Below are 26,283 nucleotides of genomic sequence, written 5' to 3' on the forward strand. Positions count from 1 at the left end.
GACTTTGGGGTTCCACTCCTAAAGGGCTAGGACTCCGGGATGTATATTGGAGGGGAGGGTACGGAACAGTGTCAAGTCTGCTCCAGGTTTTCCTGGAGAGGGAGGTGCAGGGATGCACCAGATAAGGCTCTCAGTTCCTCGGGGGCTCTCATGCTAACGCCCAGGAGTTTAAAAAAAATTCACCCCACCCTCCCCTGGGTCCCCCCATCCCGGTTAAATCCTATGGGCACTATATCTGAAGGAGCTGTTGAGAGATGGTATCTCAGCCAACAGTAGTGGCTGGCCCTTCTCGGGGGACTGAGAAGGGAGCTCCGGGAATTCAGACATTTGAACCAGGTGCCTTGGCCAGAGTAAGGGAGTAGATTGATAGCTGTTAGCTCACTAAGGGCCTGGGAGTTGCCCTGCCCGGCCGGCCACCGGGTGGCATGCAGGCCTGTGGCAAGGGGCTGGGCACCCCTGCTGGGGCCAGGGCAGAAGGGCTCCCTCCGGCTGCTAGCCAGCAGCTCAGCTTCTGGCTCATGGGCAAGCAGGCACCAAATAGCCAAGGGCCCGTCACAGGGCCAGACAGTCACCCCTGTTGGACTTCAGGGTGGTCAGGCTATTATAGGGCACCGAGACTTAATGACCTTGGGAGGTGGTTCCCATTGGTCTCCCCACGTGATAGCGTGGGTGCCCAGCTTGCTCGGTGCCCACCTTGGTGGCACTCTGCTCCCATCCCCCATGGCAGTTATAGTTGCCTTAACTCTGGGTTGTTCTCAGTTGGGGGGGAGGTGTGGGGCACTTATTTGTGGGGAGCCTGGAAGTCAGTAACCAGCCCACTTTCCCATAGGATAAGGCCCCATTAGGCTTAAATAAAGGGCAGGAAGTGAGATGGGTATCACCTCTCAAAAAGTGACCTCACTGGTAAGGGTTGGGGGGGGGGGGGTGGCTGGGCAAGGGGGAAGGGGGCACCTGGGCAGCAGCTGCCTGGAGGCTCCAGGAAAAGCCTTGACCAAGGCGGGAATCAGATCTGGTTTCCCTGACACAAAAAGACTCTCAACTATGTCTGGCCAGGCAGACACTGACATGTACTGCGCTCCCTACAGCTAGGCTGCTCAGAGGACCACCGGTCACCAATCAGTTGGGTAGGTGGAGTCGTAGGGCTGGGGAGGCATAGGGGAGGGGCGGGGAGTTGGACAAAGGTTTACTTGTTGATCAGGGTCTTCAAAGAGCGCGTGAATGTGCTCATAACAGTCGCTGATGAAACTGGTGGGCGCTCGGACACTGGTCCCACCGCCCCCACTGCCGCCGCCGCCGCCGCCGCCATCTGTTGCTGGCTTAGGGTACGGGCTGTGGACTCTTCAGCGGCTCGCAACAAGAAGGTGTAGTTCTTCACGACCTCTTCCACCTTGACCAGCAGCTCCTGACGTTGGGCCTCCGAGCGAACGATGTACACCAGCCGCACAAAGGTCTCAATGAGGCCACTTAGCACCTGGAAACTGCCCGTGATGGCTGCCAGCATGTGTGTGGGGCTCTTATCCACAGCCGCCACGCGACGGCAGGAGGCCCGTAGCTCCTTGAACTTGAGGGCCAGCTCCAGCTTATACTGGGAAAGCTGGGAGGTGTGGGGCTTGGAACCCCGGACTTCAGGGTTCACCACACACTGCCGGAGGACCGCCAACAGCTCATTGGTGTCCAGCTGCACGGCCAGGAAGCCATCAGGCAGGGCATAGACGTGACCCTGCAGGGCATTAATCTTAGCCAGGCTCCCCTCGAAGGTTGAGATCCTCAGGTCAATCTCTTGGGTCTGGTTATCTTCAGGGCTGCTGCTGCTGCACGTGGTGGCGTCTAACACCTGGAGGGTGTGGCTCACCACAGGCACCACCTGGTCGTCCAACTTCATGCCAGGCAGGAACTGCATGGGGATTGAGTAGGAGAGCTCATCCTTGCCGTCACTTCCGTCATCGGCCATGTCACACTTGCGGTAATAGAAGCAGTAGCGGATGGAGCAGCACCTGTCCCCTTCGCCATCCTCCTCCAGATCAGCTGGGCCAGGATACACCTCTTCTGGAAGGGAAAATGTGGCTGTTGCTTTGGGACCTTTGCCCTCGGGAGTGACTTGGACATAAGAGGGGTCCCCCAGGGACATCAGCTCATGGGGCTTGCCCTTGGGACCCACACTCTGGGGAAAGCCAGCATCTGCCTCCTTGGGCAGCAGCCCTAGAGGCGGGTGCTGGTAGATGTCAGAGGTCAGAGAGGCCTGGTCACTCTTGTCCAGCTCACTAACACTATAGCGGCGCATTAGCTTCCTATAGTGCGGGGCTGCCATGCACTCCCCCCTAGAAGCACAGGTGGCCAGGCATGACACACCACTCTCAGGCTCTGATCGGCATTCCCGGGACTCCAGGCTGGTGGACCGAACTCGGCAGCTCTTGCCGGGGCTGCTGAAGCTCAAAGCCGAGGGGCCCTCCAGGCGCTTGGGCAGGGGGAGAGCTCGGTTTCTCTCTCTGCCCCGGAGCAGCTCAGGAGCGGGGAGCTGGGCTGCTTGAGGTCTCCCTCCTCGGCAAATCCGCTTACAGTCACAGCTGCGGCGCTGCTCCCGGGAGATGCCAGGCACCTGCTGGACGGGGCTGCTCCGCAGCTGGCAGCTACAGCGGCCAGGGCCCGAGGGATGTAGGTACTCCGGGGCAGGGAGGTCCCCCTTGGTCTGGGGCTTCAGGAGCTCTTCCAGGAATTCCAGCTCATACTGCTTTACCTTCTGTAACTGCGCTTGCCTTTCGTCAGTCTCCTTCTTCATCAAGGATGGGAAAGTGGCGGAGAAGAGGTTCCTCAGGCGGAATGGCGCCTTTGAAGCCTTGGGCTTGGCTGGCCCATCAGGGTCGGAGTGAGCCCCATCCAGGGCCTTGGCCGCTTTCCTGGAGGGCATTGTGTTTGCCTGCCGGCCACTAGCCCAGAGCCCCAGCGCGCTTGGACCTCTAGGCTGACCACCGGAGCTCTGGAAGGTGCCAGGGTGGCCAGCTCGGGGGCCTCTGCCACTATCCTCCAGCCGACTTTCGGTCTGCCCTCTCTCCCCTTGACCCATGGCAAACCCCTGCTTCCTAGAGGCTGAGCTGGCTCCCTCGGACCCACCCCTGCTCCCCACCTCCCCACTGACCTGCTTCCCGAGGGGCTCCCGGACCTTTCTTGGGAGGTAGCTTTTGGCAGGCAAGCCCTGAGCAGAGAGCTTGTCCTCCTCTATGAGAGAGAGGCGCATGGGGTCAGCCTGGGTCCTAGAAGGGGCCTTGGCTCTGGGAGAGGCCTCTGGGCTGAACTGCCCCCTACCCCGATGCTGCTGCTGCTGCTGCTGCTGCTGCTGCTGCTGCTGCTGATAGTTGAGTGTAATTTCAGCAGAACTGGGGCTCCCCTTGGCTTTGAGATTCTTACAGATGCCACTGCCGTTGCCACTCCCTGCACTGGGCCCCTGCTTCCTCTCTCCCCTAGGGGTGCTGTCCACAGCTGCCCCTGGGGAGGCTAGAGTCTTATTAGGTACCACTTGCTGCAAGGCTGCGGAGAGAATGGCTGGAGTCGCACTGGCCTTGGAGTCCAAGATCAGCTTGGGACTCAGCCTTACTTCCTTGGGCACCTTGTCCCTCAGCTCTGCGCCCTGATCTCCACTCAGAGCAGCAGGGGTGGCCCTCAGAGACATCTCCAGGGCAGCCTTAGGGTGGTCAGGATCCTTGCCTTCTGCTCCCCAGGACATCAGGCCCTGGCTCCGTTGCTCACTGCTGAGCTGCGAGGCCAGTGCTGGGTGCACAGCCAGAGCTGGGGGGAGCTCTCGGTGAGTCTGTACTTCGGTGGGGTCCAATCTTCTCCTGCCACCTGTGGGACCAGAGCCTTGACCGGGGAGGGCTGCCTTTCGAGTAGCTGCTGATGCAAGGCTGGCCTCCTGGCGCCCCAGAGGGTACGGGGCAGTAAGAACAGCCTGGGTTGTGCAGCTCGGGATCCGAAAAGGCAGGTCCTTGCGGGCCATGAGGCCCTCCTTGTTGATGTGCTGGGCCAGAAAGTAGGTGGCATTCTGACGTTGTTTCATGGCGGACACCATTTCAGACATGTCTGTCAACTCTGATGAATTGGTCTCATGGCCAGAGTCCAGAGATGACTCAGGGGTGATGGTAGCCAGCACAATCAGACCTGGACAAACAAGGGAGGGAAGTACAGAGCTCGTTACTTTTGGCAAGGACAGATGTCCCTCAAGAAATCCAGAGGGGTTAAGTCGGGCAGATCTAGACAGAGCCCAACTGGCAGCTTTTTCAAGATTGGGCAAAACCAATATAGAACCATAGAATGTTGGAGCTGGAGGGACCAGAGAGTTCATATGGTCCAATCCCCTCATTTTACATATGGGAAAACTGAGGCTCAAAGAAGTTAGGTGATTTATACAAGGTCACATAGCTAGTTAGTGGAAAAGCTGGGACTAGACAGTTGGGAACTATCTTTGCCAAGCTAGTTCCTCCTCCCCATTGGAATGGGAAGGTCCTTGAGGTCAAAGATTGTGGGTGCACATCAGGCACTTAATAAATGTACAAGACAGGGCAGCATACTGGCAAGAACACTGGTTTTGGAGTCAGGAGACCCAAGTTTGCATTCCCAGCTCTTTCCTTTGCCTTCAGTGTGACCCTGGGCAAATCCCTTCTCTTTTCTGGATCTCAGATTTCTCATCTGGAATAATAACAGCTCATATTTATGTTGTTCTCGTTTTTATTCTCTCTTGTTTGCTTCTCACAACAATCCTGCAAGGTAATTGCTACTATCATTCCCATTTTATAGACAAGGAACTAAGAGAAGTGATGAGTAGTGAGTGTCTGAGGCAGGATTCAAACCCAGGAATTCCTGGCTACAAATCCACTATGCTGCAGAATGAGAGTTTTGGATTAGATAACCTCTAAGGTGACTTCCAGATATAAGCCTTATTATCTCATAGGCCTAAGGTTTGGGGATCACTTTATGTTATATTAGTGTAGAATCCGGATCTGACCCCCCAGGCCACTGGTCTTTCCATTACGCTATAGTACGACGTCTTCTTGGGAGAAAAGAGAATAAGGGTAAATTAAGAGCCATGAAGGAAAAGAAGCAGGGGTGGGGGGGGAGAGGGATGAAGAGGGGAAGCAGGAAATGGGAGGGAAACTGGGGAGGGGCGAGAGGAGAGTGGATTTTTCAGCAGCTTGAAATACATTTTATACAATGCCAGCTATATACAAAACAAATTGCTAATTCACACATTCTTTAGGACCTGATAGCTGGGGATCTTTCTGGTAATTATCCCAAAGAGGGCCACTGAGGCTTAGTTGAGTTTGGCCACCCTCCTAGGCTGCAGTCTGGAGACCTGGACCCTTAAGACAGGTCTGCTAGCTGACTACTCATAGCCAAGTTGAGATGGAGACATGCCCTGGGGAGCTGAAAAAGGGGAGCTTCTATTCGCATTATAATGCCATTATATAGTTTATATAATGTTATATCGTTATAACGTCTATCATGACGTTAACTGTCTTAACTCCCTTGGATCCACCAAAATAATGTACACAAAGTGCTTTGCAGACCTCAAAGTAGTCTTATGTGTTTGTGATTATCACTGCTGTTGCTGTATTGAGGGGAATTTCTAGGGGGTAGGACCAAGCGAAGACGGAATAACAGACGCTGCTCATTTTCTGGTTACCCTTTTTCCGCATTTCCTCCCTTCCTCTACCTTCTACTGTTTGCCCATAATCCATGCTCTCCCTACCGCCCCCGCCCCCAACCCTCATCTCCCATCTGTACCTTGTCTCCATGTTCCGTTACTCCCTTGGTCTCATTTTGTTCATTCTTATTTTTTCTCCTTCTGTTATTTTTTTTTTTTTACATATACATGCATATGTCTTTATGTGTGTTCATATTTCATAGAATTTAGGGCTGGAAGGGACTATAGAGTTCATGTAGTTCAACCTCCTCATTTTACATATGAGGAAACTGAGACTCAAAGAGGGGAAGGGGCTTACCCAAAGTCATACAAGTCAGTAGAAGAGCCTCTAAGATTCAAACCCAGACCTCCTGACTCCAGACTCAATGCCCTTTCTACCATAATGTACTTTCTCTCTCTGTATAAAAATGTGTGGCTATGAGTAGGAATGGATATGTGCAGGAGATGAAGGTCAGAGCCTTGCTCTTGAGCCAGAAGGGACGTCAGAGGTCATCTAGTTCAACTATCTCATTTTACAGAAGAGGAAACTGAGGTTTACAAAGAGCGAGTGACTCACCCAAGATTTAGAGCTAAGAGGGACCTTAGAAGTTATTGAGTTCCACTCTTTTGTTTTATAAAAGAAGAAACTGAGACCCAGAGAGTCTTGCTCAAGGTCATACAACTAATAAGTAGCATAGCCAGGATGTAAACCCAGGTCCTCTGACTCTCAATTCATCTCCGAGAGGCTCTCCCTATGGGTTTGGAAGCATACATGTATATTTGTTGGAGGGGGGCAGGAATTCCTTGGTCCCAATTACCGATGGCCTTTTACTCCCCTACCCTCAGCCTATCTGGTGATTTCCTTGTTACTTCCACTCCCACTTCCACTATGGTGCCCCACTTCTCTTGACTCCCTTGGTCCTGAGGACCAAACTAGGTAGTTAGTTGGTACAGGACCTAGAGTCAAGAAGACCTGAGTTCAAACCTGACCATGAATACTTACTAGCTGTGTGACCAAAGACAAGTCACTTATCCTCTTGTTTGCCTCAGTTTCCTGGGGATAATAAGAGTACCCCTTCCCAGGGTTGTTTAAGTATCAGATGAAATAATAACTGTAAAGCGCTTAGTGAACCTTAAAGCACCATATACATTTTAGCTCTTATTATAAAGGCTGTGGAGCACTTTGCAAACCCTCAAGCACAATCTATATTAGCTATTCTTATTGAGATTCTTGTCAGGGATATTTCTAAGGGATAGGACTAAGAATGAGCAAGGGATTGCTGCAGCTGGAGTCACTGGCTTGGGAATACTGCTTCTCACCTGGGCCACCTCTGGCCCATTCCCAGGGCTGTCTGGCCCTGGGCATCACACAAATTGGGGAGTCTCTCTGGTTAGATTTCATCCAAGGAACAGTGGTCCCACATGAGATGAAGCCTAGAGAGAAGAGAGAGAAGGCGAGAGAAAGAGAGAGGAAGAGAGGGACAGTTTATTACCTGCTGTCTGTGGGGGTGGGGGATGCGGACAGTCCTCGGCCGCAGCAAGAGCTTCCAAGGCTTGCAGGGTGGACACCAGGGCATCGTCTAGTTCCTGGGCATGGTCTCGGACCGTTCGGGTCTGTACGCTGTCAATCAGAGTCACCGGGATCTCATCATATAGGATTCCACACAAGGGTCGACCTTGCTCCTGGCTTTGGGCCACTCGTCGCTTGGGATCATCCTCATCAGAACTGTTGTCTCGGAAACCAGGGGGTGGGGCGGCAATGGCAGGCAGCAGGGAAGTGCTCTCATCTTCCTCCTCTTCCTCTTCTTCACTTCCAGGGGGAGGGAGGGACATGAGATCCACCATATTGTCACAGGAGGTCCCTGGCCTCCTGCTCTTCCGGGAACCCAACTGGTTCTTGAGCTTGGCTTTGCAGGAGTCACAGTAGAAATTCAGGGCCTCAGCCCCAAGGGTATTATCTATGGTATAGGCCCGGGCTCTGCTGGTGCAGGGCACCTGGACCGGCCTGGTGGTGTCGTAGTCGTTGGCAGCCTCACTATAACCCTGGCCAGAGCTTTTGGATGTTGGATCCGACTTGGTCCTGGGTCTGGTCTCCTCAAAGAAGATTAGATTCTCATTGGTGTCTGTCTGGCTCTCCCTCTCCTTCCTCTGCTCCCGCATGTGGAGGTAGCAGAAACTGACAAGCTCTGAGTTGGCAGTTGGGGGGCCCTGCGAGCACGGCTTCCCAGGGCTGGAGACCATGCTGCCCACAAAACTACTCTCCTTCTTCCCCAGGTGGCCCCCAGAGACAGGGTGGTGGGCATTTTGCATGTAATCTAAACCAGAAAAAGAATGGAAGGGTCAGACCAAGCACCCAGGATTGCTGCTGAGCAAGGCTGTTCTATGTCCCCTTAACATCACCAGCACCTTGCTCTGAGCCATCCATCTACCGGTGGAAAAGAGTGCCAAAGGAGAGGGCCCTCTGACTGAAGCAAGTGAGCTGTGTCAGTTCAGGAATCCTGGGTGGTGGCCATCCATAGGAACTGCTGTTATGCCTGTCACCTCTTGAAATGAGGAGAAGGCAGGCGCAACTGGACTCTTCTACATGGATATACTTAAAGAACTTGTAAAGTATGCGAAGTTCTCTTCCACTCCCCTTCCTTAGCCCTTCCTATCCCACCTCCATAGAACCATTGCTACAATGATATTTAGGGTTCCTATAGTCAGGAGCAAAGCTATCTGATCAGTCATCAACACAGTGTGGAAATAGTGTATGGTGTTACCCCTCACCCCAGAAGAATTTACATTTTCAAAGAATAAGACTTGTTAAGGAGCTCCAAGGAACAAATCACAATTGGTGAGATTTGCACTTGGGTTAAGGTGTCAAAGTTGACACGAAACATGGATAAACATGGGAAGATACTATATGAGATTAGCTCCAAATTATTCCATTAACTAGCTATGTGACCCTGGGCAAGTCAATTAACCACTCTGATCCTCCATTTTCTCAAATTCAGAAAAAAATTAGAGGGATTATAGTAGGTGATCCCTAAGACCCCCTCCAGTTCTAACATTTTATAATTCTATAAGCAAGCTGTTTATTTTGAAAAATGGGAAATGGAAAAAAATGTGACTGCATTGACTTATGACATAATTGACTTGAAAATTTTAACTGATGCTGAACAGTTGTTGCAAATGAGACCTTAAGCACCCAGACACACCCTTGATCAGCAATTAATCTTTTTTTTCCTAGGCAGAATAACATGATAGCCAAAGGTTAGAGTGCAAGCTCATATGTAAAACACTATGTTTGTAAGATAGCACAATGCAATTGAAGAGAAAACAAGATTTGGGAGCATTGAACATGAGACCCAGCTAAGCCAGATAAACTTGAGAGCACTTGCAGATGAATCTAGAAAGGGGATAACAAAGACATGAGGAATGGAACAGCTCTGCCAACATTTTTATAGCAAGTTATTCTTGTTAGCAATAATGATGAAGCCATATCTGGACTGTATATAATATACAATGTGAAAAAGCGAAAATGGCGCCTAAGATGATGAAGTCAGCAAGAGATACCACCATAGGCTTTTAAGAGAGAAGTAGGGAAGTGAACTAATATGAATTCTGGACTCAGGGCATCTCGGTCAAATCTCAGTTCTGATACATACTAGCTATGTGACCATGGGCAAGTAACTTGGGCCTCAGTTTCCTCATCTGTAAAATGAGGAATAATTGCATGGCCAGTATTGTGAAGGACACACTTTGTCAAAAGTATTACAGAAATAGGAGTTATTCATATTTTCAAATCTTCCTGACTTAACATGAGTTGTTACTATTAATAAGATGAAGTGGGAGGGCTTAACCTTGGCATCTCGTCCTTTGAGACCAAGAAGTTTGGAGGTATGGAGGTGGGAAGCTCAGGACATAAAGTACATGGTAGGATAATCTGCTGAGGCTGTGTGTGTATAAGTGGTTAGGGGCCCGCAGAGAGAGGAAAAGAGGAGGGAGGACCGTGGGTAAGGCAGATGGGATTGTGTCCCATCTACTGTTCCCTCCCCCACCATTTGAATGCAGGTAAAATCTAGGCAAAATGAAAGATGGCAGTCATGAGAAAGGAAAGACCAAGCCAAGGGGGAAATGGTGTCCCAAAAAGGAAAGAGAGGAGGGAAGATGCCATTGCTAGACGACCAGCCCCTCTACTCCCACCTATGTCACCTCAGTGGTCATGATCATGGCCATAGTCGTGGGTGTGGTGACTCCCTGACATGAATGAGTTGCAGCTTTTTCTCTCTTCTGACTCACTGAATGTTTTTGGTTACTTAGTTCTTGAAACAGCCAGGGTCTCCTAAAGTGTAAGGCCTAGGGGAGGATTGGCCAAATTTGCCATACCTTAGGGGTGATGGCAACAGAAAAGTTACACAAGATAGGCCAAGTTCTCTAGCCAAGACCACTAGAGAGTCTTCTGTAGGACAGATGCCATGTGCCCACTTCATCACAATTCACCTTATTGGCTCAGAAGTCTAGAGTTGGAAGGGACCTTAGGTGTCAGCACCCTCATTTTACGGATGTGGAAAGAGAATAGAAGTTAAATGACTTGTCCAAGGTCATAGAGCTAGTAAGTGTCTGAGGTGGGATTTGAATCCAAGTTTTCCTGACTCCAGGTCCACTGCCCTGTGCTGTATTTCTTTCCATGTACATCTCTAAACCTCCTCCTGGGTTATTTTTTTGTGCTTATAAAGTTCTCTCTCTCCCTCAACCCAGACTCCAAAAACCCCCTTCATTTCAGGAATCACCTGAATACCATCTCCAGCAGGAAATCTTCCCAGACTTCTCAAGAGAGAGATGAGTTTGCCCAAGATGACCTCTAAGGTTCCTAACCCTGCAGTTCTAACACTTCATGAATCTAGAAGCAAACTATTTACTTTGAAAAAATTGGAAATAGAAAAAATGAAGGCATTTGTGCTCCCCCCACCAACTCTAATGGATCTGTGATCTCATTGATGGGGGTGTTCCTTTCAACAATTCAGATCATCATCCTTCCATGTCTGTCTATCCTGTAGGATTCTCATACATGTTCTCTCCTAATTCTATCACTGGGTCTTCCCCTCAACATGTTGAAGTGTCTTCTCTTGACACTGAATGGTACTCAGTGGAGTACCCCATCTGCTTACTGATTATCCTTTACTCCTGCTATATGGATAGCCTGTCTCTTTTTCTAGTGATAGGCATCTTGGATGACTTTCTTTATGCTACTTTCCCTGGTTAAGTCTTTTGTTTGTAATGTGCCGCAACCTGCTCTCCTTGATCATGTGCCTCTCCTTTGCCCTTTGGATTATCCTCAGCTTTAGTTCCTCGTAGACTATGTCACCTGATGACTCACAGCCATCGGAACTCACCAGAATATTGGGTGCTAAAAAGACAGGCCTTTGTTTCAGTGAGAAGTTGGGGGGGGGGGGTCATTCAAGGTGCGTTGCCGTTTCCCCAAAGCAATCCATTCCACTCTCCTTCCTGTTCAGTTCTGGGTCCAGTTCCTTGTCCATTTGCAGCGTCTGTCCAAGCTCTACGTACCAGTGGACAAGCTCTATAGGTAGCCGATTCAATTGCATACCACAGCCTGGACAATGAGCATCCTTCATCCACTTGGTTTTCCCTGTTTGGATAGTTAGGCTAAACTCTCTTGAGTGATTATGGATCATAGGTAGGAGGCACTGAAGTGTTCCTGGGCCTGGTACAATCAGCACAATGTCATCCCCAAACAGAAGCAAGTGTAGGACCTCAACACCCATAGGGAATCCTTTATTTACTTGGATTCTGCACAAGACTTCTTCCATGACAGTGGGGAACAATTTGAGAGAGCATGTGATTTTGTGTTTTCTGCCTCACATGATATTAGTAATCAGACAGTTATGGAACAAAGTTCTCTCTGCTGTTACATTTTTCAAGGAATCTTATACAATTTTGATATACACACGGGAAATACCTTGCTGTAGGAGAGTTTTTATGAGGTTTTGCCCTATGAAGTCAAATGTCTTTTGAGCACAAGGGGAAATCTTATGTTTTCTATCCCCTTCAGTGTAATTTTAAAGATGTGGCCTGTTGTGGCCTATTATCTGTGGAAACCTACCTGTTCTCTTCCTTTATTGAGGAGCATAAATTACTCACATATGAAATTGAAAGACATGGAAAAGTGTACATACGAGTCAGTAGTTATTGATAATATCTCAGTTGCCTTCCCCCCTGCCCCCCTCACATACACCTTTGGTACCTTCCTATTTTTCAGATACCTTGAGAACTGATTCTTCAATATCCTCAAAATTGTGTTATTTCCAGCACGGACCATCTCTGTTTATACTTGATTTAATCCAGGTGCTTTTAGCATCATTGTTCAGGGTCATTGTCATTTCCTCAAACAGCACATCCAGGACTGTGATGTTAGAGTCCTAATGTGGTAGTTCACTGTCTTTCATGGTGAAAAGTGTTATAAAATTTTTTTTGCAGATATTTTCCTCTTTCCTATCTTTGTTGTCCTTTCATCTTCATCCTCATATACTTTCAAGATGATTTTGCTTAGTTGGACCTCTCACCAAGCTTTCTTTAAACTGGTTTTTCCCTCTACTGCTTCTCACTATTTTATGAAGTGATACTTCCAGGAGTATGCTGCAGGCAACTCATACTGGCTCTCGAGCCAATTGTTAAATTTCCATGTGAGCATTTACATTTTAGAAATTAGCAAATTCTACAAATCAAGTCCTGATTTATTGTTTTATTGAATATCTAGACTTAAGAAAGTGATGAAGAAAATGTTAGTAATGCTGATTAAAGTTAAAAGTGTGTAGAATGTACATGTTTTTCAGAGAGTTAGTAGTTAAACATTTACCAGAACACTACCAGATACTATTCATAATCTTCCACCATCCTTCTCTGTATGATTTTATGAATGAATTTGTATTCTAAACCAATGTTGTCCTTGCTCTGTTTGTCTCTGGTAAGATCACTGTTTGTCAGCTGAGGTAATTTCTAGGCTCTTTTGGTGTCATTGTTATGGTCGCTGATTTATTTGAATTCAATTCAAGAAAGTAATATAATCAGAGTTGTTGTCTGTTCCTTCATTCATTTCTAATTTTTGTCATCAATTGACTTGTATAGGTCGGTTTGTAACTGTTTTACTGGTACACCTGTGACATGTTAAAAATCTTCATATCTTCACCAAGAAAGTGGTATGAGGCTATTTGCCAACATGTTATAATAGTACATGCAGAAAAAAAGGCTTCACAGGTAAGTTATGCTCTAATTTTTACAACCATTGCCCAGTAAGATACACAATAGGTACCATTTGTCCTATGTTGTCTAACATTACCTAGTGCCTAGATGACAGTCCTGGTACAGTATAAATGGGAGGCAGCCCCTCACCATAGGGACCTCCTGCAGTCTTGGCCAGTGTAGCAATGTGCGTGGCACACCCACTTGGAGAACAGAAATTGCATATCCCAGAATCTAGATACTCCAGAGTCAAGGACCTGCACAGTGGGCCTGTCCTAAGGACATGGTGATGTGTACATTTACTTGCCCATTTATACTAGCCCTTTAAGGAAAATTACTTTCGCTTTTACTTTCACTTTTAACTGATGATTCTCCCTCAGTAACACTACTTTTATTTTCAACCAAGTTTATGTTTACTGCTTCTCTCTGGAAAGCTTGAGTCCCATCAGACTGTATCTTTTCCCTATGTTTATTTTTTGTTCTAGCTTTGGGTTAATTTTGACCTTTGCTCTAACAAGTCAGCAGTCTGACTTTATACAGATAGCTGCTACAGGAATGACTCTCACATCTGTATTGAGTTATTTCATATCTGTTAAAATATCACTCTTTTTACCTTTATTTTTTTACTTTGTTATTTGGTGTTTGTTAGATCTGGTGCCTTCTGATTCTTTTCTCAAAGAAATTATTCATGACAGATAGGCATAAGGCTTCCATGTGGTCTACATACTTCTCTCATTCCTTACTTCTGAATTATATCTTCTGACATGTTCTCCCTCAACTTTCCCCAGCATCCCCTATGCCAATCTTTGCATGGAAGTCACTGAGTATCAAAGTACAGGGATAAGAGATAAGGGCTGGATGAGGAGACTCCTTCAACCAGTCCAGATTGGCACTTTCTTTGCCACTTACAATTTTAGAGAGAGCTGCCTGGGACACTGGGTTGGAAAGTGACTTAGCCAAGATCATTCAGCCAATGTATGCCAGAGGCAGAGTAACATATGTTGAGTTAATTTCATTACTTCCTGGACTTCTGCAATCAATATTGGAGGTAAGATGGAATTATTTTCAGTGATCTTTCTTGCAAATACTTACCATGGACACTGCAATATGGAACAACGGAATGTTCCATGACAATGTTTCTCATGACCTTTGGACACGAGATAAAACCAACTTTTTATTTGCCTCTGCAAGGGAAACCTATGAGCCATCCTTCTCTTTCACTGCCATTTCTGTCTATGTTATGATTTCATTTATGGTTAGAATGTAAAACCTCATGTGAATTCGTTCCTCTACTAGTTATGACCACCCCTAGGTTACTGGTCATGTTTAGAGGACCAATAGCTAAGCTAATATATGTAGACATGTCTAAAAACAGTGTAATTCTAGGAAACCTCTGCCCCTATCACTGCAGAATCAGAAATGGTGGAGGTCTATTTTGTACTTTTTGATATTTCTTGGCTGGCCACGGCTGATTCAATTGAGTAAACATTTATCAAGCACCTACAATATGTCAAGCACTGTACTAAATGCTGAGGATACAAAAAGAGGCAAAAAAATAGTCCCTGCCCTCAAGGAGCTTACAGTCTAATGGAGGAGACAACATGCAAAAAACATATCTACAAAGCAAGCTACACACAAGATCAATAGGAAATAATTAAAAGAGGGAAAGCACTGGCATGAAGAGGGACTGGAAAGGTTTCTTGTAGAAGGTAGGATTTTAGTTGAGACTTAATGGAAGCTAGGGAGGTCAACCGTGGGAACAGAGGAGGAAGAGTATTCCAGGCATGGGGGACAGCCAAAGAGAATGACCAGAGTAAGAGATGAAGGGTTTTATTCGAGGAATAGCCTGGAGGCCAGTGTCACTGGGAGAGTACATGGTGGTTAGTAAGGCATAAGAAGCACAGAAAGGTAGGAGGGGGCTGGCTGTGTGATGAAGGGCTTTGAATGCCAAACAGAGTATTCTGTATTTGTTCCTGTGGGCAATAAGAAGCCACTGGAGTTTACTGAGTAGCAAGTAACAGGATCAGACTTGTGCTTTAGGGAGATCCCTTTGGTGGCTGAATGGAGAATGGACCGAAGTGGTGAAAGCCTTGAGGAAGGCAGAGCACCCCCCCAGCAGGATATTGCAATAGTCCAGACATAAGGTGATGACAGACTAGACCAGAGTTGGGGCAGTGTCAAAGGAGAGAAGGGGGTATATCCAAGAGATGTTGCAAAGGTGAAATCAGTAGGCCTTGGCAACAGATTGGGTATGGGTAATGAGAAAGAGTGAAGCATCCAACCCTATCTTGTTGTGTTCATCCTCTGTTGCCAAAGAAGACCATGACATCAGAGAAATGATGACAAGACTTGCATTTGGACTTTGTTTTGAGTGAGGGAGGGCTGTGCAGATCACCAGCCTCACTTCTCCTCCACAGCCATCCAACCCTATATACAGTAATAGGGAAAGTCAAAGAATTCATATCACCAAGTAAAGATCCTAGTGGGATGAGCTTCTCCAACTTTAGCTAGGTTGAGTGCCAGAGGGCAGACACAGTCTATGACTCTGAAGCTTTGCCAGTGTGAGAGAACCTTTCAGAGATTGCATCCTGATGTCAGAGACTTCAAAAATCTAGGAATAACACATACCACAACTAAGTATCCAAGTAGGGATAATTAAACAAAAAGTTCCCACAGTCACTAATTCCTTGTGCAGAATGTAATAATTTACTCTTATGATTTATTATCTATTTATTCTCCTCTGTTCATTCACTCAAAGGCCTTAACTTTGGGGGGGGGGCAACTGGGATTAAGTGACTTGTCCAGGGTCACACAGCTAGTAGTTGTTAGGGATCAGATTTGAACTGATTTGAATTTCTGGCTCCAGGGTTGGTGCTCTATCCACTATAGCGGCACCTAGCTGTCCAGCTATTAACTAGAAGGAATTTTTTTGTATTTTGAATAGTAAGAGAGGCCAAAGGGATTTTTACAGGCAATATAAGTTTTTACATACTTTACAAAATGGATGACTTCTGTTAGGCTTGTACATCAATTGAATGTGGGTAGATCAAATCACACTTTCTCCATTGTCTCTATTGAAATTCCAGAACTGCTTTGTTTGACTATTCAAATGTTCTTTCCATATATCAGAAGCTCCTTCCAGGAGACAGTGTGGTACCTGTTCTATGATCAGGAAATTTGGATTCAAATCCCATACCTCTCATGCTAACTGTCTGTATGACTTTGGGTGAGTAACTGAATCCCAGTGAGCCTCGGTTTCCTCATTTTTAACATGAGGTCCTTTCCAGAACTCTATCAGGTGCTGGACCCCATCCTTTGGGGGTGGATAATGTTCTAGAAACAAACAAGATATTTCTACCTCCGACAGGGGATTGGACTAGATGACCTCTAGTGAATTCTGAGATTGGACGGTTCTAAGTATTGGAGGTACTAGACTGACCCTTGTTTAAAGGAAATATTTGTAGAGTGAACATTTCTTTAGTAATGTACTAATCACTTCCATAATGTATGTTGTAAAGTGCTATACAAATGCTGGTTCTTATGATCAGTATTTACAAACTTAGGTTTTTCATATAAAGCTAAAAACCCTTTGGTCAAGAAGCTCTATTGAGTTAGCACATTGTTTCATTGGAAAGTTATTCAAATGAACAGAAAGAACATTGGGCTGAGTCCTGCTTTTGTCCCTAATTAGTTGCGTGACCACAAGACCCAAAATTCCCTGGTCCTCAGTTTCCTCATATATAAAATGGAGAGGGAGATTGAATTGGATTGGGTGATCTCTGGGGTCCTTTCTAGTTCAAACAATCCAATGATTCTCTGAGCTCTTTGCTAGACGTGTCACAATCCTGGCTTTAGTTCTAGTGATCAAAAGCTGTTGCCCACACTTCTTGCATGGAATCAGCAAATAAGGCAAGGATGTTGTGAGGCTGATGACAAAGCAGAAAGGGGTCTGTCATGCATTCCAGCTCACCCTATTACTGATGCCTCTTCCTAGGTCTTGGACCTGTATGTGAGATTTGAGTGAGCAGCATGGGAAGTAAGGGCGGGGGAGATTTATGGAGCTCTTGTTTTTATCTTTGGATCCTCAGTGTCTGGCACACAGTAAGTGCTTAATAAATGTTGATTAAATTTAATACTGCCTGCCTACAGTACAAGCAGTACAAGATGAAATTCCTTCTCTTTGACTAGGATTGGGCATTACATGGACTTTGAAGTAAACAGATCAATACAAGTTTGGTTTTCCTGATGGGACTTGGAGGGGAAGGTGGGAGGAAGTAGTACCCTGCTGCTTTAACATAATTTTTTTCTCTTTCTTTCCAGGATGCTTAGTGACTGGGGCTGGGGTGGGAGGATTGGACAATGAATAGATAAGCGTGTAGTGACAAGTTTTGAAGACAACTTTGAGAAGGAAGGCATGGGGAAAGAGAAAGAGACAATAAGTTCCATGGCCAGGTTGCTCTGCCAGGCAGCCATTGTGGGTAAGAAACTCTCTTTCATACCTTCAAGGTGCTGAAGCAGTCTGGAGAGGGGTGGTTTGGATGGGGGTAGGGGATTGTTCCTATCCTACCAAACCCGAGATATCGAGAGAGCACAGGGGGTCAGCATACAGAGCAGCCAAAGGTAGCATCACTCACTATCTGAAGAACGTGTTGTTGTTGTTCGGCCTTGGTTTTTGAAGAGGAACAATGACACCACAGGGTGATGTTTTGACTTGTGAATGAATTGGATTTCCATGAGACTGAGTTGCATAAAGTCATTAGCCTCACTCTGTCTTCCAGAGTCACTGAAGTCTAGTGACAAGACAAAAGTCAGGATGATTGGCAATGGCTCAGGATGCAGTGGATGACCTTGGCATCTTTGACGTCTGACCAAGCTCTAAGCTCTCCACAGCACATGAGGAATGTAGAAAGATCGATACACCCCCAAAACCTGCTGCTAGCTGCCTGAAATACACTATGAGTGACTGTTGAGTTTTCCCCTGGAGGGAGGGAAGGAAACGACATGAGGAATATAGGGAGAGCTGAGTGTATGTGAATTGAGAGAAGCCATGAGCTCCATTCTGGACTAGGAGGAGGAGCAGACGTGAAGAAGACAACTTTGAGGTTGAAATGATGCTCATGGATTAGAATATCTTTTTTATGATTTTCAATATTGCCATGTTTTTCATGATCAATTAAGCTGTTTCTATGATAAAATGGTGAGATCCAAAAGGATCCAAAAGGAGGGGGTTTCCAGGTGAGATGAGCTTAAACAAGGAGTCTTTTCTTTTTGTATATCCAGTCCTTTGCACTTAGTAAATGCTTCATTCATTCATTCATACTGAACTAATGTAGAGTATCTTGAATTCAGGCCCCAAGTAGTCTTAAAAGTAATAGGAAATGAGTTTATTCATAAACCCCTAAAGAATGTTACATTTGTGGGGGCTTTATCTAGGATAACTTTTTTTTTAATTTGAGGGAGTTTATGTATTTCTCCTCTTCTGTCTCTGTCCTCTCCTTCTCTCCGTCTCTCTGTCTGTGTTTCTCTCCATCACCTGTTTGAGTATTAGGTCATATTGAGGCTAGTTCATCTGGCAATGTTGGCCCCCTGAAGATTTTTTCTGTTCTCTAGGCTATGACTGCCAGGTCCAAGTGTTGGTTGTTGCCCAATGGCACTCTTACTGAACAGACCCACTATTACCTTTTATCCAGTGACTATTGTTAAACATCATTGGATCGTCAAGACATGTGGCAACTGAGATTGGGCTAAAACAGCCCCCATTGCTATGCGACCACTGGCAAGTTGGTTTGTCCTAGCTAACTAGGACTATTCATTTCAGTGTATTTATGGGATGTTGTGATGAAGATAAAGAAAAGGGACTGGCTAGAGTGCTCAAGGAGGACGACAGAACGATGGTTCCAACCTGCCAATTTGGGGTAGCATCCTCAAAGATATGAAAGATCGAAGATGTCTGGGGATTAGTTACTCGACTTCACTCCTTCACTCCCAGTCTATGGAGGATGAGGAGATAACAACAAAGGGGGAAACCCTCCTACACAGGAGAGGTCGCAAAGCATGGGGATCATGGCGCACAATTTAAGAAGCACTGAAGAGGTTGCTGGTGGAAAAAGTTTAAGAAACCCTGGGCTAGGAGGGAAAATAGCACCTGTACGGGTGATGCCAACAAGAAGAGACAAGACTGTAGGCCTGTTGGTGGAAATATAAGAGACCCACTAAAGGAAATCAAGATATTTCTCAGGGGGACAGCCTTAACTCTTTGGAGTGGAACTATTTTGAGTCCTGGATAGGACATATTACTAGACTAGAGTGATACAGCAGTGGCAAAGGACTGACTATAGAAAAATGGAGGAAGCCAGTGAAGAGTCTCAGGAGCCCAATATTTGAGCTCATTTGTGTTCTGAAAACTGCAGAATCCCAATGTGACTGAGTGCCCAATTTGGGAAAGTGGAGATTGTGTAGTAAGTCTATGTCTAATTGACCAATATTTTTCAGCAAGAGAGGAAAGAGCCTTCCTGGAAATTTGGGTTGTGTGTGAAAAGGCTGCTTCTGAGACTGGTGGCCAAAGGGTCATGAGATCAGAGAGCTGGAAGGGACCTTAGAGGGCATTGTGTTCAAGCCCCTCATTTTTACAGAGGAGGAAACTAAGGCCCAGGGAAATTTAAGTGATTTGCTTAGGGTCACACAGCTAGTAAGTGTCAGGGGTGGGATTTTAACCTGTATCTTCCTGGCTCCAAATTCAGCATCAACAGCATGAGATCACAGATTTTGAGCTGAAAAGGCCCTTAGTGCAGAGATTCTTAGCCTGGGAGATCTGTGTATAGATTTCAGGGCATCCATGAACTTGGAAAGGAAAAAAGTTACATCTAAGTTTTCATCAACTTCTAACTGAAATTTAGTATTTCCTTCAATTATGAATTTTTTAAAAAATTCTTACAAATACTTTGTAGATTTCACTAGACTGCCAAAGGGGTCTATGACACTAATAAGGTCAAGCAGGCCTACTTTAGAAGCCACTGAGTCCAACACCCTCATTTGGCAGATGAGAAAACTGAAGTACAAAAAGGTTAAATGGATAGCTCAGGGTTATGCAACCTGTAAGGCAGGATTTGACCTCTAAGCCCAGTGCTCTATCACCTGTGCCAATTAGCTGCCTTGGGGTCTGTACATGGAGAACAGATGGCCAGACCAACTGAAGCAGATAATGGGTTGGTGCACACCAAGAGCCTACAAAGGAACATGGGCATGCTTGAGCAGAAAGGAAGAGTGTGGGTTGGACATGATGAATTACTAAGGACAGTGAATTTCTTTGAGGAGAGGGCAGTGGATAGAGAGGTAGTTAAAGACCAGAAAAAATTATTCTCCAGTGGCTAAGAGACAGCTACTCATGAAAAAGCCACAGAGGGAAACTGAGGGACTGTTCTGGATAACCCCAATTCCAATAGAGGAGCTGCTGAGGAATGAAAGAGCGGACAGAGCTGCTTCTATCAGAGGGGCAAAGATGAGGGTGAGGGTGGGGGGGCAAGAATCAGCAGAGGGCACTCAGAAAAGCAGAACTGTGCCTGGAGCATTCTGAGGCACAAAATCAGGCCTAAGTTTATTAGAAACTGACATTCTCTAACAGCATTGGGACATAGACATGAGACTGGCACACGTTGACCTGGGTCCTGCACAACTTAAGCCACCCCTTGCCAACAGCCTTTCTTGTGTCCTTTCCACTTGGGCTTGTGGGAACTCATGTGGCAGTGACAGAAAGACAGAGGGCATTGAGGATCCTGATCTGCTGGCCAGGATATCTCAAGTGACAATTGTGACCTAGTCATTTCCATAGCCTGTACAGGACCTAAGGCCTCTATAAACTGAGGGCCACCCATGTAATAATAACTAATAGCTGTTATACAGTGCTTTAAGGTTTACCTGAAACGTTACACATAATTTCTCATTGGATCCTCACAACAACACTGTGAGGTAGGTGCTGTTATTATTTCCATTTTACAGATGGGGAACTGAGATTGAGAAAGAATTAGTAATTTGCCCAGGGTCACACAGCTAGTGTCTCAGGTAGATATTGACCTTGGGTCTTCCTTCCTCCAAGACTACCGTGCCAACAAGTGGTCACTCCAAACCACGTTTGGACTTTATCGATGAGAACTTGATATCCCCCTAAGAAAGTCATGGAGTTTAGGGAAGAAAAGGAACACTACAGCCTTTATGAATGGTGTCAAAGAAGCACAAAACCTGCTGCCACAAGGGAAGATCCAAAGAGATTTGATGCTGGCTATTCTCCAGTGAGCTTGAGAACATCCAAGTGCAAGGACCTGAGAGTTCTCACTGCATAAGCGAAACATGGGCTAGACCAACGGAACAACACAGAGAATCCACTTGGAAGGTGTTCAGCTTTTGCTAGAGAAGCTGCAGGAGACTGCTCTCTGCAGACACTGTCAGTCAGCAGCATCATCACAGAGTTCCCTGGTCCATGTGTCTCCCCCTAGAAATATCTGGTTGTGAATAGACGATTGGGCTTTGAACAAGAGAAGCAAAATGCCACAGTAAAAATGCCAGAAGGCCAAGATGCTGTGAACCACTCCCAAGGTAACTAGTGATTTTTTGCATTTTGCCACCATGGTAGGCATCTCCATGGCAGAGGAAGACAAGGAAGAGATGACTTTGGCAGCCTAAGAGGAGGATATACTGCCTTGAGTGCAGATCCTAAGGAATTTGGGGGCCGGCTGCCCACCACTCTTCAATGGCTTATGGGGAAGGTAGCTGGTGGAATGGGCTACTCAGAGGTGTATTTCATTGCGTTTTGGAACGAGTAGCTTATCTTTACTAATGCTTTGCTTTAACATCACAGTCAGTTCTGAGTCTTATCCTGGCCCCCCACCCCCATCCCTCAACTCTTCCTTGGAATTGAACCCTCCTTTAGGACAAAGAAAAACTATTCAACAAGAACAACCAATTCAAGGAATGCCTGATTCTGATCTTGACAATATATGTATGGCCCTGAAATCCTCCAGCTTTCTGGGGAGAAGAACATGATTTCTTTCATTCTCTATGCTCTGGGATCAAGATGGGTTATTACAATGACTCAGAGTCCAGCTTCCTTTTAACATTCTGTACATTTACCTTAGTGAAGTCATTGTATATTATTCTATATTATTCCTCTGGTTCTGCTCACTTCACTCTGCATCAGTTCATATAATTCTTACCATGGTCCACCAAATTCCCTCATTCACCATTTCTTGTCTGGATCTAGAGCTGGAATTTCATGGTCCTGCCATCGACAGGCTTAGAGTTGTCCCAAGGCACTGAGGGGCTAAATAACTTACCCAGGGTCACATAATCAGTGGTGGTGGAACCTCAAGCCAGGTCTCTCTGGCTCTGAAGCATCCTCTGCATTTCTTGCTACATAATAATATTCCATTATATTCATATACCATAGTTTGTTCAACTATATATTTCCTCAGTGATGAGCACTCAATTGATCACCCTGAAATTACTTGGAATGTACTGATATATATGGCACCTTTCCTCTTATTTTTTACCTCTTTGGGGATGGATGCCAATAGTGGCAACGCGGGGTCCAAAGTTATCAACAATTTAGTGACTTTTTGAACAGGATTCCACATTCTTTCCCAAAAGGGCTGAACTAAACCACAACTCCAGCAACAATGTATGGGTATGCCCATCTTTTCCACAGGCCCAAACTGTGTGGATTCCTAGTTTGGGACCCTGAATCAAATCCCAAAAAAACAAATCAAATCCACCAATATTGATCGCTCATCTAAGTGTCTGGCTTCAATTAGCTTTTGCAAGGCATAGATTAGGTCTGTGGACTTTTCTTTGAACAGTGTTAGCTCAAGTAGAATTACTAGGGTGATGGAGATGGTTGCACATCCCTGTCTTAGCATGCATGTTTGTTGGTTTGATACTGGGCAGGACCATGTCCTTCTACCTTAAGTTCTGCACAGGGCTGTTGTGCGCATGGCCAGGGCTCAATGCATATGACAGCCAGTTTAGAGGAGATTCACCTGCAAAGAAGCAAACTTATTCATGGGCAGGTTAAAAACCTGGCCACTCTGCTACAGTCCCTCCTTTTTTGAGTCTCTCCCCCTTCCCCCACATTCCCATGGCAATCATAATTTCTATAGCACGTTGCAGTCTTCAAAGTTTTTTCTTCACAATGAAATCACAAGATGGGTTGTGTAAGTAACTCATTGGTATACCCATTTTACAGATGAGGAAACTGATTCCTAGTCCAGTCCTCTTTCTCCTTCACCATGCCAAGACTCCCAAATAGGTAGGACAGAGATTACCATGACCAAAAAGCCCTACTTCGTTCAACAAAGACAGCAGGCTATGTCTAGGCAGACCAGGGTGGTCCATCTTTGAAAGGTGAGGAACGAGGGAAGTCAATATAAGACACTGAGGTAGCCACAGCCCCCCAGGCCATTGGACCCATGTCATGGCACACACAAAACGGAGGCTGAGCCCTACCTGCCTTGTTCATTGGAGGTGGAGGAGGCTGGCTGGGAGTCTTGGAGAACATCATTTTTCTGGAGTCCAACAGGAGACGGCAGTACCCGGCAATCAGGCAGGCAAAGTTGGTGGCTTCGGGCCATTCCATCAGCAGAACCAGAGGCTGAGAAGAAGATAGCATAAGACTGAGTTATTTCAGAGATAAGGACAATGATATGTGTGTGTAGAAGTATGGTATGCAAGTGTTAGTATACCCATTTTACAGATGTGGAAACCAGAGAGTTTGAGGGACTTGTCCAAAACCAAAGCCTATTTATCTTCTGACTCCAAATGCAGTGTTCCTGCTTTACTTAGCTGGGGATAGTTTCACTCGTCTTTGAATCCCTTTGTGCCTTGCACAATGCTTGGCACATAGTAGGTACTTGTTGAGTGACTCAGTGTTAAAGAAAGTAAGGGCTGGCCTGGATATACCCAGATCCTCTGTCCTTGTCCACAGTGCCTGCCTGCTTCCTGTGAGTCAATGGTGAATCAATCAATGATAGATACAGTTCCACTCAAGCTCTGGAAACTTCTCTCCTAATGAACGAAAAGGTATTTGTCTCCAATCTCAGCTAGAGAAAGAGCTTTCTGGACCTCAAAACCAGGCCTCTACTGGAACCTTCAGTCCTCATCACTTCCCCTTTCTCCTACTTTTTCAGCTCCCTTTTGTGTGTTGCTTTCCTCCGTTAGAATGTAAACTTCTTGAGGCCAGGTACTGGCTGTCTTTTTGCCTGTATTTGTAGCCCTAGCACTTAGCAGAGTGCCTAGCACATAGTAAGTGCTATGTAAATGTTTGTTTCCTTTTTGCCATTCTTGTTCTCACTCGCTGCATAACCGGCCCATCTCCTTTCCTAGTCCTATGTTTCCTGAATGCTATATCTCAGGCCACTTCTTGAGCACAGGTCAATTGCATTTGTCACCAAGCATGTCTGAATTGCCATTTGGGTCAGTCAGAATAGGCTACTGTATCAATGCTGAAAAAATGGGTGATGGATAGAGAAAAAACTGATCCCAATTATTACCATTTCCTACATAAATTTAATCAGTGTAAAGCAATCATGCCAATGAGAAGGCCAAAAGAGCCCACTCAATCTCCTTATCAAATAGTTACACATGACAGCTTAAGGGAAACACCAATTTAGAATATAATCTCCTACGTAAAACATTTCAGAAAGATGGTGAATAGTAGTGCAGAAAAAATCTGGTTTGCAGAAGGCTTGATATGATACCCAATTCAGCCATTGGCAATTTTTATTCTTGAGACAACATACTGTTCCATGCTTCTCAGCTATACGCAACATGAATACAATTTGATCTCATTTAAGAGACATGTATTAAATGCCTACTATGTGCAAGGATGAGGTAGTGCCTGTCTTAGAGGAGTTAACATTTTCCTGGAGGTATTCAACATAGGCAAAGGAAAGTAAGCATGAATGTATATAAACAGTGATTTCAGCGGACAACTTAGAGGGATCATGGAAGGCCTCATGTCAGAGGCACTTTGGAGGAACTTGGAATTCTAAGAGGCTATCTCTCTGAAGGGGGAGAGGTGTAATGTCATTTATAGGGAAGAGTTAGTTAGCTAGTTTAACTGGAACAGAGAATGAAAGGAGTCATATGAAATGAGACTGGAATAATAGGGAAGAGCTAGACTTGGAAGGACTTTTGACGCAAAATGATTTTGTATTTGATCTCAGGGAAACAAGGAGCTATTAAAGATTTCCAAGGAGAGTCACATGATCAGAGTTAGAAGGGGGCTCAGAGAGGATCTAGGTCAAATCCTCTCTTCCAAGGAAGTGACTTGGCTAAAGTCACGCAGATAGCAGCTGAGGTATCTATCAAGAAATCTCATAATATCTTATTTATACATAGGAGATACTTTTTGTCTTTTATTAAAGCCTTTAAGGCTGCATTCTGCTCTGACAAATCAAGTGACTTTTCTTTAGGGAACACATAACGATGATGATGAAGATGATGATGATGGTGACAACTTTTATATAGCACCTACTGTGTGCCAGGCACTATGCTAAGCTCTTCACATCTATTATCTCATATGATCCTCAAAACGACTCTGGGAGATAAAGAACTATTATTATCCCCATTTTACAGATGAGGAAACCAAGGAAAACAAAGGTGAAGTGATGGAGTGACTTGCCCAGGATCACATAGCTAAGGATGGATTTGAACTCAGGTATTCCTAAGTCCAGCACCACTGCGCCAACTGACTGCCCCTAGCATTTATATAGTGCCTACTATGTGACAGAAACTGTGCTAAACCACTTTTTAGCAAGATTCTCATATCTATATCATATATCTTGCATCCATCCTCTTTTCTCTACTAACACTGCCACCATCTTAGTTCAGGACCTCATTATCTCTCATCTAGACTATTATTACAGTAGTCTCTTAAGAGGTGTCCTTGGCTCCAGTCTGTTCCCTCTCCAATCCACCCTTTACCCAGCCCCTCAAAGGGATCTTCCTGAAGCTCAGCTCTGACCATGTCATTTGCCTGCTCAAAAAGCTGCTGGGACTCCATCTTGTCCTCAGGATCAAATACAACCTCCTGTTTGACTTCTGTAACCCTTTCACTCCCGTCTACCTTTCTAGACTAATTGTACATAGGTCTCCTTCACATATAGTAAATGCTAGCAAAACTAGTCTAGAATGCTGGGCATCATACTCAATATTCCATTTCCCACCTCAGGACGTTTGTATAAGCTGTCCCTCATGCTTGGAATGCATTCCACTTTCACCCTTGCCCACTGGAGACTCCAGCAACCTTCAAAGTTCACCTCCTATAGGAAAATTCTCCTTGAAAATTACTTGAGATCTATTTCATATTTAATTTTCTATGT

General features: G+C 45.8%; 1 protein-coding gene across 1 annotated transcript in view; it reads right to left on the minus strand.

The window, feature by feature from the left end:
• Positions 1 to 263: 263 nt before the first annotated feature.
• Positions 264 to 26,283, minus strand: part of FRMPD3 (FERM and PDZ domain containing 3) — a 106,478-nt gene continuing 80,458 nt past the window's right edge. Inside the window, exons 13-15 of the mRNA XM_072625697.1 lie at positions 23,408 to 23,552; positions 7,165 to 7,986; positions 264 to 4,149 (exon numbers count right to left, since the gene is read on the minus strand). Coding sequence (XP_072481798.1) covers positions 1,184 to 4,149; positions 7,165 to 7,986; positions 23,408 to 23,552 — 3,933 coding nt within the window. The 3' untranslated portion in view covers positions 264 to 1,183. The remainder of the gene's footprint in view (positions 4,150 to 7,164; positions 7,987 to 23,407; positions 23,553 to 26,283) is intronic.

The sequence above is a fragment of the Notamacropus eugenii genome, chromosome X (genome assembly GCF_028372415.1).
Source record: "Notamacropus eugenii isolate mMacEug1 chromosome X, mMacEug1.pri_v2, whole genome shotgun sequence".
NCBI lineage: Eukaryota > Metazoa > Chordata > Mammalia > Diprotodontia > Macropodidae > Notamacropus > Notamacropus eugenii.